Consider the following 20,562-nt stretch of genomic DNA (forward strand, 5'->3'; position numbering starts at 1 on the left):
TTGGACAGGAAGTATAGTGATGTCATAGGTTGGACACTAGGTACATTAATGTCATAGGTTGTACAGGCAGTACAGTGATGTCATAGGTTTGACAGGAAGTACAGGGATGTCATAGGTTGGACAGGAAGTACAGGGATGTCATAGGTTGGACAGGAAATACAGTGATGTCATAGAGAACACACTACCATATGAGCCAGTTCGTGAGCCACCACAGTCAAGACTCTCTCTTTGTTTCCAACAGAGGAGATGGCTGGATCGTACAGGAGGGCTGTCTCTCTGTAGGTGATCAGACCCCAGTTCTCCATGGCTCCAGCATTGAAGTCAGGCAGAGCTATCTGGTCTACAGGGGAAAAGACAATAAAGGAGGCCTAAATGGTACCCTATTCCCTTTATAGTGCACTACTTTTGACCAGAGCCTTAGTGCACTTTATAGGGAATAGGTAGCCATTTGGAACGTAGCCAACAATCTGTTGGGAGACTTAGTTTCACAGAGTATAATATAAGTGTAGGCCTACATGTGTACACATGCACTCATGGAGCTGAGGTTGGAATACAACGCTGACTTACCTGACAGGTCTGCATGCAAAGCTAACTTACCTGACAGGTCTGAATGCTAAGCTAACTTACCTGACAGGTATGAATGCTAAGCTAACTTACCTGATAGGTCTGCATGCAAAGCTAACTTACCTGACAGGTCTGAATGCTAAGCTAACTTACCTGACAGGTCTGAATACAAAGCTAACTTACCTGACAGGTCTGAATGCTAAGCTAACTTACCTGACAGGTCTGAATGCTAAGCTAACTTACCTGACAGGTCTGAATGCTAAGCTAACTTACCTGACAGGTCTGCATGCAAAGCTAATTTACCTGACAGGTCTGAATACAACACTAATTTACCTGACAGGTCTGAATGCAAAGCTAACTTACCTGACAGGTCTGAATACAAAGCTAACTTACCTGACAGGTCTGAATGCTAAGCTACCTTACCTGACAGGTCTGCATGCAAAGCTAATTTACCTGACAGGTCTGAATACAACACTAATTTACCTGACAGGTCTGAATGCAAAGCTAACTTACCTGACAGGTCTGAATGCAAAGCTAACTTACCTGACAGGTCTGAATGCTAAGCTGACTTACCTGACAGGTCTGAATGCTAAGCTAATTTACCTGACAGGTCTGAATACAACACTAACTTACCTGACAGGTCTGAATGCTAATCTGATTTACCTGACAGGTCTGAATGCTAATCTGAGTTACCTGACAGGTCTGAATGCTAAGCTGGCTTACCTGACAGGTCTGAATGCTAAGCTAATTTACCTGACAGGTCTGAATACAACACTAACTTACCTGACAGGTCTGAATGCTAATCTGACTTACCTGACAGGTCTGAATGCTAAGCTGACTTACCTGACAGGTCTGAATGCTAATCTGACTTACCTGACAGGTCTGAATGCTAAGCTAATTTACCTGACAGGTCTGAATGCTAATCTGATTTACCTGACAGGTCTGAATGCTAATCTGATTTACCTGACAGGTCTGAATGCTAAGCTAATTTACCTGACAGGTCTGAATGCTAAGCTAACTTACCTGACTTGGACAGTGGGTAGCTGGCATTGTAGTATCGTTCAAAAAAATTGAGCATTGGTCCTGTAACATTGAGAGCATAGTTTCCGTGTCCCTCAGCTATAGCTTTCCTCCGAGCCCAGATACGGACCTGCAAACAATTAGTATCAACTATCAGTCATGACTACAGTCTAACCACAGCAGCATCAGTCATCACTACAGTCTAACCACAGCAGTATCAGTCATCACTACAGTCTAACCACAGCAGTATCAGTCATCACTACAGTCTAACCACAACACTATCAGTCATGACTACAGTCTAACCACAGCAGTATCAGTCATCACTACAGTCTAACCACAGCAGTATCACTCATGACTACAGTCTAACCACAGCAGTATCAGTCATCCCTACAGTCTAACCACAGCAGTATCAGTCATCACTACAGTCTAACCACAACACTATCAGTCATGACTACAGTCTAACCACAGCAGTATCAGTCATCACTACAGTCTAACCACAGCAGCATCAGTCATCCCTACAGTCTAACCACAGCAGTATCAGTCATGACTACAGTCTAACCACAGCACTATCAGTCATCACTACAGTCTAACCACAGCAGCATCAGTCATGACTACAGTCTAACCACAGCAGTATCAGTCATGACTACAGTCTAACCACAGCACTATCAGTCATCACTACAGTCTAACCACAGCAGTATCAGTCATCACTACAGTCTAACCACAGCAGTATCAGTCATGACTACAGTCTAACCACAGCAGTATCAGTCATCACTACAGTCTAACCACAGCAGCATCAGTCATCACTACAGTCTAACCACAGCAGTATCAGTCATCACTACAGTCTAACCACAGCACTATCAGTCATCACTACAGTCTAACCACAGCAGTATCAGTCATCCTTACAGTCTAACCACAGAAGTATCAGTCATGACTACAGTCTAACCACAGCACTATCAGTCATCACTACAGTCTAACCACAGCAGCATCAGTCATGACTACAGTCTAACCACAGCAGTATCAGTCATCACTACAGTCTAACCACAGCAGTATCAGCCATCACTACAGTCTAACCACAGCAGTATCAGCCATCACTACAGTCTAACCACAGCAGAATCAGTCATCACTACAGTCTAACCACAGCACTATCAGTCATGACTACAGTCTAACCACAGCAGTATCAGTCATCACTACAGTCTAACCACAGCAGCATCAGTCATGACTACAGTCTAACCACAGCAGCATCAGTCATCACTACAGCCTAACCACAGCAGTATCAGTCATGAATCTGAATGAGAGGAAACTGTAGCACCCTATTACCTACAGTTGAAGTCGGAAGTTTACATACACTTAGGTTGGAGTCATTAAAACTCGTTTTTAATCACTCCACAAATGAATTGTGAACAAACTATAGTTTTGACAAGTCGGTTAGGACATCTACTTTGTGCATGACACAAGTCATTTTTCCAACAATTGTTTACAGACAGATCATTTCACTTATAATTCACTGTGTCACAATTCCCTTGGGTCAGAAGTTTATATACACTATATACACTGCCTTTAAACAACTTGAAAATTCCAAGAAATTGACATAATTTGAGTCAATTGGAGGTGTACCTGTGGATGTATTTCAAGGCCTACCTTCAAACTCAGTGCCTCTTTGTTTGACATCATGGGAAAATCAAAAGAAATCAGCCAAGACCTCAGAAAAGAAATTGTAGACCTCCACAAGTCTGGTTCATCCTTGGGAGCAATTTCCAAACGTCTGAAAGAACCACGTACATCTGTACAAACAATAGTACGCAAGTATAAACACCACGGGACCACGCAGCCGTCATACCGCTCAGGAAGGAGATGCGTTCTGTCTCCTAGAGATGAACGTACTTTGGTGCTAAAAGTGCAAATCAATCCCAGAACAACAGCAAAGGACCTTGTGAAGATGCTGGAGGAAACAGGTACAAAAGTTTCTATATCCACAATAAAACGAGTCTTATATCGACATAACATGAAAGGCCGCTCAGCAAGGAAGAAGCCACTGCTCCAAAACCGCCATAGAAAAGCCAGACTACGGTTTGCAACTGCACATGGTGACAAAGATCGTACTTTTTGAAGAAATGTCCTCTGGTCTGATGAAACAAAAATAGAACTGTTTGGCCATAATGACCATCGTTATGTTTGGAGGGAAAAGGGGGAAGCTTGCAAGCCGAAGAACACCATCCCAACCGTGAAGCACGGGGGTGGCAGCATCATGTTGTGGGGGTGCTTTGCTGCAGGAGGGGCTGGTGCACTTCACAAAATAGATGGCATCATGAGGCAGGAAAAGTATGTGGATATATTGAAGTAACATCTCAAGACATCAGTCAGGAAGTTAAAGCTTGGTCGCAAATGGGTCTTCCAAATGAACAATGACCCCAAGCATACTTCCAAAGTTGTGGCAAAATGGCTTAAGGACAACAAAGTCAAGGTATTGGAGTGGCCATCACAAAGCCCTGACCTCAATCCTATAGAACATTTGTGGGCAGAACTGAACAAGTGTGTGCAAGTGTGTGCAGTTACACCAGCTCTGTCAGGAGGAATGGGCCAAAATTCACCCAACTTAATGTGGGAAGCTTGTGGAAGGCTACCCGAAACGTTTGACCCAAGCTAAACAACTATAAGGCAATGCTACCAAATACGAATTGAGTGTATGTGAACTTCTGACCCACTGGGAATGTGATGAAAGAATTAAAAGCTGAAATAAATCATTCTCTCTACTATTATTCTAACATGTCACAATCTTAAAATAAAGTGGTGATCCTAACTGACCTAAGACAGAGAATGTTTACTAGGATTAAATGTCAGGAATTGTGAAAAACTGAGTTTAAATGTATTTGGCTAAGGTGTATGTAAACTTCTGACTTCAACTGTATATAGTGCACTGATATGGACCAAATTCCTATGTGGTGTACTATATAGGGAATAACCAGAGTCCTCTGTGGTGTACTATATAGGGAATAACCGGAGTGATATGTGGTGTACTATACAGGGAATAACCAGAGTGATATGTGGTGTACTATATAGGGAATAACCAGAGTCCTCTGTGGTGTACTTTATAGGGAATAACCAGAGTGATATGTGGTGTTCTATATAGGGAATAACCAGAGTGATATGTGGTGTACTATATAGGGAATAACCAGAGTGATATGTGGTGTACTTTATAGGGAATAACCAGAGCACTCTGTGGTGGATTGAATTACCAAAACATTGTTGTTCTCTATCGATCCAGTGATATGATCGAAGTCACTGACGATAAATGCCAGGAGGTATGTTGACATTCTTTTAGTGGGCTCAAATCTGGTCATGGTGACTTCAGTGCCGTCTATGGTGCTGTTGACGGTCTCTAAAACATTGGAGAGAGAGAAGAGAAGGAAGGAAAAGAGAGTGGTGAGAGAAGAGCAGTGACAGATAGAGAGAAAAAGAGAGACAGATAGAGGGAGAGAGCAGACACAGCAAGAGAAAGAGAAAGAGTGAGAGAGACAGAAAGGGAGAGAGAGAGGGAGAGACGAGAGAAGAGAAGAGCAACGAGAGAGACAGAGAAAGAGAGAGAGGGAGAGAGAGAGAGAGAGCGAGAGAGAGGGAGAGAGAAAGAGAGAGGAAAAGAGAGGTGGGAGAGAGAGAGAGAGAGAGAGAGGCAGAGGGAGAAAGAGAGAGAGAGAGAGTGAGAGAGAGGGAGGAGAGTAGAGAGAGAGTGAGGGAGAGATAAAGAGAGAGAGAGAGAGAGGGAGAGGGAAGGGCAGAGACAGAGAAAGAGTGAAAGAGAGAGGGAGAGAGACAGAGAAAGAGGGAGAGGGAGAGAGAGAGAGAGAGAGAGAGAGAGAGAGAGAGAGAGAGACAGGGAGAGTGTTATGTTACCAGACATGAACCATTAACAGCATTCTGTAGTTGATTTTCTCATTACATGTTGTCAAGCGTACTCATTCCTTCTGAGATGTCTTCAACTCCACAGTCCATGTATAGTAGGGCTGTACATATCAATAACAAGGCTACAGCCATGTTCTCCACCCTTCTGCCAAAGCCTGCACTTCCAGTCCAGGACTGACAAGCTTTGAGATTGAAATAAGCATTGGCTGGAGGTATTCCCACCATTGGCTGGAGGTATTCCCACCATTGGCTGGAGGTATTTCCACCATTGGCTGGAGGTATTTTCACCATTGGCTGGAGGTATTTTCACCATTGGCTGGAAGGTATTTCCACCATTGGCTGGAGGTATTTCCACCATTGGCTGGAGGTATTCCCACCATTGGCTGGAGGTATTTCCACCATTGGCTGGAAGGTATTCCCACCATTGGCTGGAAGGTATTCCCAAAATTGGCTGGAAGGTATTCCCAACATTGTCTGGAAGGTATTCCCAACATTGGCTGGAAGGTATTTCCACCATTGGCTGGAAGGTATTTCCACCATTGGCTGGAGGTATTCCCACCATTGGCTGGAAGGTATTTCCACCATTGGCTGGAAGGTATTTCCACCATTGGCTGGAGGTATTTCCACCATTGGCTGGAGGTATTCCCACCATTGGCTGGAAGGTATTTCCACCATTGGCTGGAGGTATTTCCACCATTGGCTGGAAGGTATTTCCACCATTGGCTGGAAGGTATTTCCACCATTGGCTGGAGGTATTTCCACCATTGGCTGGAGGTATTCCCACCATTGGCTGGAGGTATTCCCACCATTGGCTGGAGGTATTCCCACCATTGGCTGGAGGTATTTCCACCATTGGCTGGAGGTATTCCCACCATTGGCTGGAGGTATTCCCACCATTGTTAAATCCATGCCAGGAAGCGTATCAGTGAACACTTTTGGGAAAGGGTGGAGAACGGTGAGGTAGCCCAAAGAGGGTAGTGTATAGGCTGTGAACTAACCAACGTCCCGGCCGTTGGACAGAGCTACAGTTCCTCGTTGGTGGATGAGCGTTATGTGGAAGACGGCCTTCATTGCAGGTTCATCAAAACAGGGGAAGGCTTTCCTGGCGAACGTAGCCTGCATCTGAGACGTGGCTACAACTCTGGAAACAGATCAGATTCAATATCATGTTACAGGATGAAAAGAACTGTTCAGGCTGTCTACTGAGAGGATTCATACAAACCAGGGGTCTACTGTATGTATCAAATCAAATGTATTTAAATAGCCCTTCTTACATCAGCTGATATCTCAAAGTGCTGTACAGAAACCCAGCCTAAAACCCCAAAAAGCAAGCAATGCAGGTGTAGAAGCACAGTGGCTAGGAAAAACTTCCTAGAAAGGTCAGAACCTAGGAAGAAACCTAAAGAGGAACCAGGCTATGAGGGGTGGCCAGTCCTCTTCTGGCTGTGCCGGGTGGAGATTATAACAGAACATGGCAAGATGTTCAAATGTTTATAAATGACCAGCAGGGTCAAATAATAATAATCACAGTAGTTGGCGAGGGTGCAGCAAGTCAGCACCTCAGGAGTAAATGTCAGTTGGCTTTTCATAGCCGATCATTAAGAGTATCTCTACCGCTCCTGCTGTCTCTAGAGAGTTGAAAACAGCAGGTCTGGGACAGGTAGAACGTCCGGTGAACAGGTCAGGGTTCATAGCCACAGGAAGAACTGTTGAAACTGGAGCAGCAGCACGGCCAGGTGAACTGGGGACAGCAAGGAGTCATCACCTGGTCATGCTGCTGCTCCAGTTTCAACCATCCAGAGGTCTACTGTATCTAATATCATCCAGGGGTCTACTGTATCTAGTATCATCCAGGGGTCTACTGTATCTAGTATCATCCAGGGGCCTACTGTATCTAGTATCATCCAGGGGTCTACTGTATCTAGTATCAACCAGGGGTCTACTGTATCTAGTATCATCCAGGGGTCTACTGTATCTAGTATCATCCAGGGGTCTACTGTATCTAGTATTATCCAGAGGTCTACTGTATCTAGTATCATCCAGGGGTCTAATGTGTCTAGTATCATCCAGGGGTCTACTGTATCTAGTATCATCCAGGGGTCTACTGTATCTAGTATTATCCAGAGGTTTACTGTATCTAGCATCATCCAGGTGTCTACTGTATCTAGTATCATCCAGAGGTCTACTGTATCTAGTATCATCCAGGGGTCTACTGTATCTAGTATCATCCAGGGGTCTACTGTATCTAGTATCATCCAGAGGTCTACTGTATCTAGTATCAGAGAGGAAGAACCAGGGCTCTACTGTATCTAGTATCATCCAGGGGTCTACTGTATCTAGTATCATCCAGGGGTCTACTGTATCTAGTATCATCCAGGGGTTTACTGTATCTAGTATCATCCAGGGGTCTACTGTATCTAGTATCATCCAGGGGTCTACTGTATCTAGTATCAGAGAGGAAGGACCAGGGGTCTACTGTATCTAGTATCATCCAGGGGTCTACTGTATCTAGTATCAGAGAGGAAGGACCAGGGGTCTACTGTATCTAGTATCATCCAGGGGTCTACTGTATCTAGTATCAGAGAGGAAGGACCAGGGGTCTACTGTATCTAGTATCAGAGAGGAAGGACCAGGGGTCTCCTGTATCTAGTATCATCCAGGGGTCTACTGTATCTAGTATCATCCAGGGGTCTACTGTATCTAGTATCATCCAGGGGTCTACTGTATCTAGTATCAGAGAGGAAGGACCAGGGGTCTACTGTATCTAGTATCAGAGAGGAAGGACCAGGGGTCTACTGTATCTAGTATCATCCAGGGGTCTACTGTATCTAGTATCATCCAGGGGTCTACTGTATCTAGTATCATCCAGGGGTCTACTGTATCTAGTATCAGAGAGGAAGGACCAGGGGTCTACTGTATCTAGTATCATCCATGGGTCTACTGTATCTAGTATCAGAGAGGAAGGACCAGGGGTCTACTGTATCTAGTATCATCCATGGGTCTACTGTATCTAGTATCAGAGAGGGAGGACCAGGAGTCTACTGTATCTAGTATCATCCAGGGGTCTACTGTATCTAGTATCATCCAGGGGTCTACTGTATCTAGTATCAGAGAGGAAGGACCAGGGGTCTACTGTATCTAGTATCATCCAGGGGTCTACTGTATCTAGTATCAGAGAGGAAGGACCAGGGGTCTACTGTATCTAGTATCATCCAGGGGTCTACTGTATCTAGTATCAGAGAGGAAGGACCAGGGGTCTACTGTATCTAGTATCATCCATGGGTCTACTGTATCTAGTATCAGTTGGTACTTACTTTTTACCACCATCTTCTGTATATTCACTCCTATAGAATCCTTTCAGGTCATCAGCCAGCTCTCCCTGGAAGTCTGTGGAAAGTCTATAGGACTTCCCAGCAGTTAGCTTCCCATTCAGCTGAATGACCAGGTACTCCGTCTTCACCTGCAGCCAGCTAGTCTTTACGGTGGGAGCAGTCGCTCCATCCAGGCCAGTCAGTCTAGCATGGTGGCCGTTGAGCAGAGTCAGGTTCAGCTTGTTACAGTGGATGACAATCAGATCTGTGTCCTTCTTACACTGGAACACCACAGCTGACTGTCCTGTGAAGATGTAGAGGCCAGTAGAGGCGTTGACAACCAGTCGAGGCCAGAGGGTGATGTTGTATGAGACAGGAGACAGGGAGTCAGGCAGTCTGTAGTGTTCCCAGGGGTCTTTAGGAGTGGAGAGGGTGGAGGAGGTGGTTGGAGAGGCAGTGGTCAACATGGCCACACCATCCACAGGTTTATTCTGGTTCTTGGTCTTTTCTTTATCGTAGACTGCTGCCAGGGCTATGATAATGACCACTGCTACAGCCCCCATCAGAAGACCTGCTAGCCCCATGTTCTTACTGATGTAGAAGCCTTTAGCCATGGCCGATGCCTTGCTGGAGGTGGTAACAGGGAGATGGCAGGGCAACCTGTGGTCTCCGGGACTCGGCTAGGCTCTGTCTTTTCACTCCTCAGTTAAAGGATCAACTATTAGCCTGTCTGTGGACCTGTGGTGTTAGTTTAGAGAGACAGAGAGAGAGAGAGACAGGGAGAGAGAGAGACAGGGAGCGAGAGAGACAGGGAGAGAGAGAGACAGGGGGAGAGAGAGAGAAAGAGAGGGAGCGAGGAAGAGATATATACAAATCAAATGCAAATCTTAGAATGAACTATTAAAGACTACCAGAACACACTGGATTCTCCAATTACATTACATGAACTACAGGACAAAATACAAAGTCTCCAACTCAAAACGGCCTGTGGTGTTGATGGTATCCTAAATGAAATGATAAAACATACAGATCACAAATTCCACTTAAACTGTTTAACATCATCCTCAGCTCTGGCCTCTTCCCTAATATTTGGAAGTAAGGACTGATCACCCCAATCCACAAAAGTGGAGACAAAATTGACCCCATTAACTACTGTGGGATATGCGTCAACAGCAACCTTGGGAAAATCCTCTGCGTAATCATTAACAGCAGACTCATACATTTCCTCAGCGAAAAAGTGAAAACAATGTACTGAGCAAATGTAAAATTGGCTTTTTACCAAATTACCGTATGACAGACCATGTATTCACCCTGCACACCCTAATTAACAAACAAATGAAAACAAAGGCAATGCTTTGTTGATTTCAATAAAGCTTTTGACTCAATTTGGAATAAGGTCCTGCCATACAATTTGATGGAAAGTGTTGTTGGGGGAAAAACATACAACATTATAAAATGTGTTCGGTTAAAATTGGCAAAAAAACACATTTCTTTCCACAGGGCCGTGGGGTGAGACAGGGATGCAGCTTGAGCCCCACCTTCTTCAACAAATATATCAATGAATTGGCGCGGGCACTAGAACAGTCTGCAGCACCCAGCCCCACCCTCTTCAACATATATATCAATGAATTGGCGAGGGCACTAGAACAGTCTGCAGCACCCGGCCCCACCCTCTTCAACAAATATATCAATGAATTGGCGCGGGCACTAGAAAAGTCGGCAGCACCCGGCCCCACCCTCTTCAACAAATATATCAATGAATTGGCGCGGGCACTAGAACAGTCTGCAGCACCCGGCCCCACCCTCTTCAACATATATATCAATGAATTGGCGAGGGCACTAGAACAGTCTGCAGCACCCGGCCCCACCCTCTTCAACAAATATATCAATGAATTGGCGCGGGCACTAGAAAAGTCGGCAGCACCCGGCCCCACCCTCTTCAACATATATATCAATGAATTGGCGCGGGCACTAGAACAGTCTGCAGCACCCGGCCCCACCCTCTTCAACATATATATCAATGAATTGGCGCGGGCACTAGAACAGTCTGCAGCACCCGGCTTCACCCTACTAGAATCTCAAGTCAAATGTCTACTGTTTGCTGACGATCTGGTGCTTCAGTCACCAACCAAGGAGGGCCTACAGCAGCACCTAGATCTTCTGTACAGATTCTGTCAGACCTGGGCCCTGACAGTAAATCTCAGTAAGATAAAAAATAATTGTGTTCCAAAAAAGGTCCAGTCGCCAGGACCACAAATACAAATTCCATCTAGACACCATTGCCCTAGAGCACACAAAAAAACGATATATACCTTGGCCTAAACATCAGCGCCATAGGTAACTTCCAAAAAGCTGTGAGCAATCTGAGACACAAAGCAAGAAGGGCCTTCTATGCCATTAAAAGGAACATTAAATGTGACATACCAATTAGGATCTGGCTAAAAATAATTGAATGAGTTAAATAACTGTCCTTTATGAGGTGTGGGGTCTGGGGTCCTGCAAAAATATCCTCCGTGTACAACGTAGAACACCAAATAATGCAGAGCAGAATTAGGCCGATACCCGCTAATTTTCAAAATCCGTAACAAAGCTGTTAATTCTACAACCACCTAAAAGGAAACGATTCCCAAACCTTCCGTAACAAAGCCATCACCTACAGAGAGATGATCCTGGAGAAGAGTCCCCTAAGCAAGCTGGTCCTGGGGCTCTGTTCACTAACACAAACAGACCCCACAGAGCCCCAGGACAGCAACACAATTAGACCCAACCAAATCATGAGAAAACAAAAAGATTATTACTTGACACATTACAAAGAATTTACAAAAAAAAACAGAGCAAACAAGAATGCTATTTGGCCCTAAACAGAGAGTACACAGTGACAGAATACCTAACTATGTCAGATTACACAGATCCACAAACACTGGCATTTGAAATGTCTTTATTCTTTTGGAACTTTTGTGAGTATAATGTTCACTGATAACTTGTTATTGTTTATTTTACTTTTTGTTTATCTATTTCACTTGCTTTGGCAATGTGAACATATGATTCCCATGCTAATAAAGCCCCTTGAATTGAAATTGAATTGAGAGAGAGAACAGAGAGAGATCACACCAATCAATAAAAATGTAGACAAATTTGACTTAATTTGCATTAACAGCAACTTGGGGAAAATTCTCTGCAGTATCATAAATAGCAGACTACATAATTGTCTTAATGACCACATTTCCACCCTCCACACTAACTGAACCAGATTGGATTTGTAAAAACCGATGGTACAACAGACCACATTTCCACCCTCCACACTAACTGACAAACAAGCACACCAAAACAAAGGCACAATCTACACGTGTTCTGTAGACTTTGAATCCTTTGACTTTAAAGAATTTGATTCAATTTGGTACAAGGCTCTTTTTATAAACTAACAGAAAGTGGTATTGGAGGGAAAACATATGTTATTAAATCAATGTACACTAAAAACAAATGTGTGGTTCAAATTGGCAACAAGCAAACAGACTTCTTCCCTCAGGGAAGTGGAGTGAAACAGGGCTGTCCAATATGTCCAACACTATTTAAGATCGACATTTTGAGGCGGCAGGGTAGACTAGTGATTATAGTGTTGGGCCAGTAACCAAAAGGTTGCTAGATCAAATCCCCGAGCTGACAAAGTAAAAATCTGTCGTTCTGCCCCTGAAAAAGGCAGTTAACTGTTCCTAGGCCGTCATTGAAAATAATAATTTGATCTTAACTGACTTGCCTAGTTAAATAAAGGTTAAAAATAAAATACAAATTGTGAAACAGAAGACTGTCACCTGGTCTTCACAACCCTGAAATCAAGTGTCCGCTGTAGACAGATGACCTGGTGCTGCTGTCTCCCACTAAGGAGGGTCTGCTGTAGACAGATGACCTGGTGCTGCTGTCTCCCACTAAGGAGGGTCTGCTGTAGACAGATGACCTGGTGCTGCTGTCTCTCACTAAGGAGGGTCTGCTGTAGACAGATGACCTGGTGCTGCTGTCTCCCACTAAGGAGGGTCTGCTGTAGACAGATGACCCACAGAGTGGGAGGGTCGTCACAGAGTGGGAGGGTCGTCACAGAGTGGGAGGGTCGTCACAGAGTGGGAGGGTCGTCACAGAGTGGGAGGGGCGTCACAGAGTGGGAGGGTCGTCACAGAGTGGGAGGGTCGTCACAGAGTGGGAGGGGCGTCACAGAGTGGGAGGGGCGTCACAGAGTGGGAGGGTCGTCACAAAGTGGAGGGGCGTCACAGAGTGGGAGGGTCGTCACAGAGTGGGAGGGGCGTCAACTAGTGGGAGGATCGTCACAGAGTGGGAGGATCGTCACAGAGTGGGAGGGGCGTCACATAGTGGGAGGATCGTCACAGAGTGGGAGGTTCGTCACAGAGTGGGAGGATCTTCACAGAGTGGGAGGATCTTCACAGAGTGGGAGGGGCGTCACAGAGTGGGAGGGTCCTCACAGAGTGGGAGGGTCGTCACAGAGTGGGAGGATCTTCACAGAGTGGGAGGATCTTCACAGAGTGGGAGGATCTTCACAGAGTGGGAGGGGCGTCATATAACGAATTTACCAAATGGGACAAACATCCAATCGAAATACTGCATGCAGAGTTTTGCAAGACTGAATTGCATGTGCAAAGAAAAACTCAACATTACTCATGTAGAGCAGAACTGGGCCCTCCTCATTCAAATATAAAAAAAGAGACATTCATTTGTAGAACCATCTGAAAACAAGTGACCCCAAAACATCCATCACACAGCTCTACAATGTCAAGAGATGAAACCAGAGAAGAGTCCCCTCAGCCAGCTGGTTCTGAGGCTCAGTTCACTAACCCAAACCAACCCCATAGAGCCTCAGGACAGAACTCAGCCAGCTGGTTCTGAGGCTCAGTTCACTAACCCAAACCAACCCCATAGAGCCTCAGGACAGAACTCAGCCAGCTGGTTCTGAGGCCCAGTTCACTAACCCAAACCAACCCCATAGAGCCTCAGGACAGAACTCAGCCAGCTGGTTCTGAGGCCCAGTTCACAAACCCAAACCAACCCCATAGAGCCTCAGGACAGAACTCAGCCAGCTGGTTCTGAGGCTCAGTTCACTAACCCAAACCAACCCCATAGAGCCTCAGGACAGAACTCAGCCAGCTGGTTCTGAGGCCCAGTTCACAAACCCAAACCAACCCCATAGAGCCTCAGGACAGAACTCAGCCAGCTGGTTCTGAGGCCCAGTTCACAAACCCAAACCAACCCCATAGAGCCTCAGGACAGAACTCAGCCAGCTGGTTCTGAGGCCCAGTTCACAAACCCAAACCAACCCCATAGAGCCTCAGGACAGAACTCAGCCAGCTGGTTCTGAGGCCCAGTTCACAAACCCAAACCAACCCCATAGAGCCTCAGGACAGAACTCAGCCAGCTGGTTCTGAGGCCCAGTTCACAAACCCAAACCAACCCCATAGAGCCTCAGGACAGAACTCAGCCAGCTGGTTCTGAGGCCCAGTTCACAAACCCAAACCAACCCCATAGAGCCTCAGGACAGAACTCAGCCAGCTGGTTCTGAGGCCCAGTTCACAAACCCAAACCAACCCCATAGAGCCTCAGGACAGAACTCAGCCAGCTGGTTCTGAGGCCCAGTTCACAAACCCAAACCAACCCCATAGAGCCTCAGGACAGAACTCAGCCAGCTGGTTCTGAGGCCCAGTTCACAAACCCAAACCAACCCCATAGAGCCTCAGGACAGAACTCAGCCAGCTGGTTCTGAGGCCCAGTTCACAAACCCAAACCAACCCCATAGAGCCTCAGGACAGAACTCAGCCAGCTGGTTCTGAGGCCCAGTTCACAAACCCAAACCAACCCCATAGAGCCTCAGGACAGAACTCAGCCAGCTGGTTCTGAGGCCCAGTTCACAAACCCAAACCAACCCCATAGAGCCTCAGGACAGAACTCAGCCAGCTGGTTCTGAGGCCCAGTTCACAAACCCAAACCAACCCCATAGAGCCTCAGGACAGAACTCAGCCAGCTGGTTCTGAGGCCCAGTTCACAAACCCAAACCAACCCCATAGAGCCTCAGGACAGAACTCAGCCAGCTGGTTCTGAGGCCCAGTTCACAAACCCAAACCAACCCCATAGAGCCTCAGGACAGAACTCAGCCAGCTGGTTCTGAGGCCCAGTTCACTAACCCAAACCAACCCCATAGAGCCTCAGGACAGAACTCAGCCAGCTGGTTCTGAGGCCCAGTTCACTAACCCAAACCAACCCCATAGAGCCTCAGGACAGAACTCAGCCAGCTGGTTCTGAGGCCCAGTTCACAAACCCAAACCAACCCCATAGAGCCTCAGGACAGAACTCAGCCAGCTGGTTCTGAGGCCCAGTTCACTAACCCAAACCAACCCCATAGAGCCTCAGGACAGAACTCAGCCAGCTGGTTCTGAGGCCCAGTTCACAAACCCAAACCAACCCCATAGAGCCTCAGGACAGAACTCAGCCAGCTGGTTCTGAGGCCCAGTTCACAAACCCAAACCAACCCCATAGAGCCTCAGGACAGAACTCAGCCAGCTGGTTCTGAGGCTCAGTTCACTAACCCAAACCAACCCCATAGAGCCTCAGGACAGAACTCAGCCAGCTGGTTCTGAGGCCCAGTTCACTAACCCAAACCAACCCCATAGAGCCTCAGGACAGAACTCAGCCAGCTGGTTCTGAGGCCCAGTTCACTAACCCAAACCAACCCCATAGAGCCTCAGGACAGAACTCAGCCAGCTGGTTCTGAGGCCCAGTTCACAAACCCAAACCAACCCCATAGAGCCTCAGGACAGAACTCAGCCAGCTGGTTCTGAGGCCCAGTTCACAAACCCAAACCAACCCCATAGAGCCTCAGGACAGAACTCAGCCAGCTGGTTCTGAGGCTCAGTTCACTAACCCAAACCAACCCCATAGAGCCTCAGGACAGAACTCAGCCAGCTGGTTCTGAGGCCCAGTTCACTAACCCAAACCAACCCCATAGAGCCTCAGGACAGAACTCAGCCAGCTGGTTCTGAGGCCCAGTTCACTAACCCAAACCAACCCCATAGAGCCTCAGGACAGAACTCAGCCAGCTGGTTCTGAGGCCCAGTTCACAAACCCAAACCAACCCCATAGAGCCTCAGGACAGAACTCAGCCAGCTGGTTCTGAGGCCCAGTTCACAAACCCAAACCAACCCCATAGAGCCTCAGGACAGAACTCAGCCAGCTGGTTCTGAGGCTCAGTTCACTAACCCAAACCAACCCCATAGAGCCTCAGGACAGAACTCAGCCAGCTGGTTCTGAGGCCCAGTTCACAAACCCAAACCAACCCCATAGAGCCTCAGGACAGAACTCAGCCAGCTGGTTCTGAGGCCCAGTTCACTAACCCAAACCAACCCCATAGAGCCTCAGGACAGAACTCAGCCAGCTGGTTCTGAGGCCCAGTTCACAAACCCAAACCAACCCCATAGAGCCTCAGGACAGAACTCAGCCAGCTGGTTCTGAGGCCCAGTTCACAAACCCAAACCAACCCCATAGAGCCTCAGGACAGAACTCAGCCAGCTGGTTCTGAGGCCCAGTTCACAAACCCAAACCAACCCCATAGAGCCTCAGGACAGAACTCAGCCAGCTGGTTCTGAGGCCCAGTTCACAAACCCAAACCAACCCCATAGAGCCTCAGGACAGAACTCAGCCAGCTGGTTCTGAGGCCCAGTTCACAAACCCAAACCAACCCCATAGAGCCTCAGGACAGAACTCAGCCAGCTGGTTCTGAGGCCCAGTTCACAAACCCAAACCAACCCCATAGAGCCTCAGGACAGAACTCAGCCAGCTGGTTCTGAGGCCCAGTTCACAAACCCAAACCAACCCCATAGAGCCTCAGGACAGAACTCAGCCAGCTGGTTCTGAGGCCCAGTTCACTAACCCAAACCAACCCCATAGAGCCTCAGGACAGAACTCAGCCAGCTGGTTCTGAGGCCCAGTTCACAAACCCAAACCAACCCCATAGAGCCTCAGGACAGAACTCAGCCAGCTGGTTCTGAGGCTCAGTTCACTAACCCAAACCAACCCCATAGAGCCTCAGGACAGAACTCAGCCAGCTGGTTCTGAGGCCCAGTTCACTAACCCAAACCAACCCCATAGAGCCTCAGGACAGAACTCAGCCAGCTGGTTCTGAGGCCCAGTTCACTAACCCAAACCAACCCCATAGAGCCTCAGGACAGAACTCAGCCAGCTGGTTCTGAGGCCCAGTTCACAAACCCAAACCAACCCCATAGAGCCTCAGGACAGAACTCAGCCAGCTGGTTCTGAGGCCCAGTTCACAAACCCAAACCAACCCCATAGAGCCTCAGGACAGAACTCAGCCAGCTGGTTCTGAGGCTCAGTTCACTAACCCAAACCAACCCCATAGAGCCTCAGGACAGAACTCAGCCAGCTGGTTCTGAGGCCCAGTTCACTAACCCAAACCAACCCCATAGAGCCTCAGGACAGAACTCAGCCAGCTGGTTCTGAGGCCCAGTTCACTAACCCAAACCAACCCCATAGAGCCTCAGGACAGAACTCAGCCAGCTGGTTCTGAGGCCCAGTTCACAAACCCAAACCAACCCCATAGAGCCTCAGGACAGAACTCAGCCAGCTGGTTCTGAGGCCCAGTTCACAAACCCAAACCAACCCCATAGAGCCTCAGGACAGAACTCAGCCAGCTGGTTCTGAGGCTCAGTTCACTAACCCAAACCAACCCCATAGAGCCTCAGGACAGAACTCAGCCAGCTGGTTCTGAGGCCCAGTTCACAAACCCAAACCAACCCCATAGAGCCTCAGGACAGAACTCAGCCAGCTGGTTCTGAGGCCCAGTTCACTAACCCAAACCAACCCCATAGAGCCTCAGGACAGAACTCAGCCAGCTGGTTCTGAGGCCCAGTTCACAAACCCAAACCAACCCCATAGAGCCTCAGGACAGAACTCAGCCAGCTGGTTCTGAGGCCCAGTTCACAAACCCAAACCAACCCCATAGAGCCTCAGGACAGAACTCAGCCAGCTGGTTCTGAGGCTCAGTTCACAAACCCAAACCAACCCCATAGAGCCTCAGGACAGAACTCAGCCAGCTGGTTCTGAGGCCCAGTTCACAAACCCAAACCAACCCCATAGAGCAAAATGAAAAATATATCATTTTGGAAAGACACCACAAAAAATCGAAGTAAACTTCAATGCTATTTGTCTCTAAACAGACGGTACATGGTGTCAGGCTATCTGACCACTGTGACTGATAGAAAACAATGACTAGGTACAGACTCAGTGAGCACAGTCTGGCTATAGAGACCAGTCATCACAGACAAACCTGGCTGCCCATAGAGGACAGTCTGGCTATAGAGACCAGTCGTCACAGGCAAACCTGGCTGCCCAGAGAGGACAGTCTGCCTATAGAGACCAGTCATCACAGACAAACATGGCTGCCCATAGAGGACAGTCTGCCTATAGAGACCAGTCATCACAGACAAACATGGCTGCCCATAGAGGACAGTCTGCCTATAGAGACCAGTCGTCACAGACAAACATGGCTGCCCAGAGAGGACAGTCTGCCTATAGAGACCGGTCATCACAGGCAAACCTGGCTGCCCAGAGAGGACAGTCTGCCTATAGAGACCGGTCATCACAGGCAAACCTGGCTGCCCAGAGAGGACAGTCTGGCTATAGAGACCAGTCGTCACAGACAAACATGGCTGCCCATAGAGGACAGTCTGCCTATAGAGACCAGTCGTCACAGACAAACATGGCTGCCCAGAGAGGACAGTCTGCCTATAGAGACCGGTCATCACAGGCAAACCTGGCTGCCCAGAGAGGACAGTCTGCCTATAGAGACCGGTCATCACAGGCAAACCTGGCTGCCCAGAGAGGACAGTCTGCCTATAGAGACCGGTCATCACAGGCAAACCTGGCTGCCCAGAGAGGACAGTCTGCCTATAGAGACCGGTCATCACAGGCAAACCTGGCTGCCCAGAGAGGACAGGCTGTGCTCACTCTGCTCCAGGGGAGAGGTTGAGACAGAGCTGCATTTCCTATTACACTATGACAAATACTCAGACCTTAATATTTCTTTCCAAAATTCTTTCCCAGAATTTGAAACTAAAATCCAATATTTATTGGGTGAAAAACCAAAATGTGCAGTTTTGACAGCCAAATATATGTCCTCCTGCCACAACCTGAGGGACAGCCAGTGAAAAGTGCCAATGTCAATAATTTTTCCCATTTAGTTTTGTTCTGTCTTTCAAAGCAGGTCATGTGTCTTCTCACTTCTCAGTCATATTGACACTGGTCTACTACCAGATCATGTGTCTTCTCAGTCATATTGACACTGGTCTACTACCAGATCATGTGTCTTCTCAGTCATATTGACACTGGTCTACTACCAGGTCATGTGTCTTCTCAGTCATGTTGACACTGGTCTACTACCAGGTCATGTGTCTTCTCAGTCATGTTGACACTGGTCTACTACCAGGTCATGTGTCTTCTCAGTCATGTTGACACTGGTCTACTACCAGGTCATGTGTCTTCTCAGTCATGTTGACACTGGTCTACTACCAGGTCATGTGCCTTCTCAGTCATGTTGACACTGGTCTACTACCATGTCATGTGTCTTCTCAGTCATGTTGACACTGGTCTACAACCATGTCATGTGCCTTCTCAGTCATGTTGACACTGGTCTACTACCAGGTCATGTGTCTTCTCAGTCATGTTGACACTGGTCTACTACCAGATCATGTGTCTTCTCAGTCATGTTGACACTGGTCTACTACCAGGTCATGTGTCTTCTCAGTCATGTTGACACTGGTCTACTACCAGGTCATGTGTCTTCTCAGTCATGTTGACACTGGTCTACTACCAGGTCATGTGTCTTCTCAGTCATGTTGACACTGGTCTACTACCAGGTCATGTGCCTTCTCAGTCATGTTGACACTGGTCTACTACCATGTCATGTGTCTTCTCAGTCATGTTGACACTGGTCTACAACCATGTCATGTGCCTTCTCAGTCATGTTGACACTGGTCTACTACCAGGTCATGTGTCTTCTCAGTCATGTTGACACTGGTCTACTACCAGATCATGTGTCTTCTCAGTCATGTTGACACTGGTCTACTACCAGATCATGTGTCTTCTCAGTCATGTTGACACTGGTCTACTACCATGTCATGTGTCTTCTCAGTCATGTTGACACTGGTCTACTACCAGATCATGTGTCTTCTCAGTCATGTTGACACTGGTCTACTACCAGGTCATGTGTCTTCTCAGTCATGTTGACACTGGTCTACTACCAGGTCATGTGTCTTCTCAGTCATGTTGACACTGGTCTACTACCAGATCATGTGTCTTCTCAGTCATGTTGACACTGGTCTACTACCAGATCATGTGTCTTCTCAGTCATGTTGACACTGGTCTACTACCATGTCATGTGTCTTCTCAGTCATGTTGACACTGGTCTACTACCAGATCATGTGTCTTCTCAGTCATGTTGACACTGGTCTACTACCAGATCATGTGTCTTCTCAGTCATGTTGACACTGGTCTACTACCATGTCATGTGTCTTCTCAGTCATGTTGACACTGGTCTACTACCAGATCATGTGTCTTCTCAGTCATGTTGACACTGGTCTACTACCAGATCATGTGTCTTCTCAGTCATGTTGACACTGGTCTACTACCAGATCATGTGTCTTCTCAGTCATGTTGACACTGGTCTACTACCAGATCATGTGTCTTCTCAGTCATGTTGACACTG

At 47.3% G+C, this 20,562-nt stretch overlaps 1 protein-coding gene across 4 annotated transcripts in view; it reads right to left on the reverse strand.

Moving 5' to 3' along the window:
• LOC109876485 (AP-3 complex subunit sigma-2) overlaps positions 1–20,562 on the reverse strand; it is a 137,485-nt gene that overhangs the window by 50,577 nt on the left and 66,346 nt on the right. For 3 of the 4 annotated variants that reach the window (XM_031820390.1, XM_031820391.1, XM_031820392.1), the window contains exons 2-6: positions 8,796–9,530; positions 6,480–6,622; positions 4,818–4,960; positions 1,588–1,714; positions 186–340 (exon numbers count right to left, since the gene is read on the reverse strand). In XM_031820390.1, coding sequence (XP_031676250.1) covers positions 186–340; positions 1,588–1,714; positions 4,818–4,960; positions 6,480–6,622; positions 8,796–9,406 — 1,179 coding nt within the window. In that variant the 5' untranslated portion in view covers positions 9,407–9,530. Of the gene's footprint in view, positions 1–185; positions 341–1,587; positions 1,715–4,817; positions 4,961–6,479; positions 6,623–8,795; positions 9,531–20,562 lie in introns of those variants that run through there. The other variant, XM_031820395.1, reaches the window with a different exon arrangement.

This window comes from Oncorhynchus kisutch, unplaced genomic scaffold (assembly GCF_002021735.2).
Source record: "Oncorhynchus kisutch isolate 150728-3 unplaced genomic scaffold, Okis_V2 scaffold3334, whole genome shotgun sequence".
Classification (NCBI taxonomy): Eukaryota; Metazoa; Chordata; class Actinopteri; order Salmoniformes; family Salmonidae; genus Oncorhynchus; species Oncorhynchus kisutch.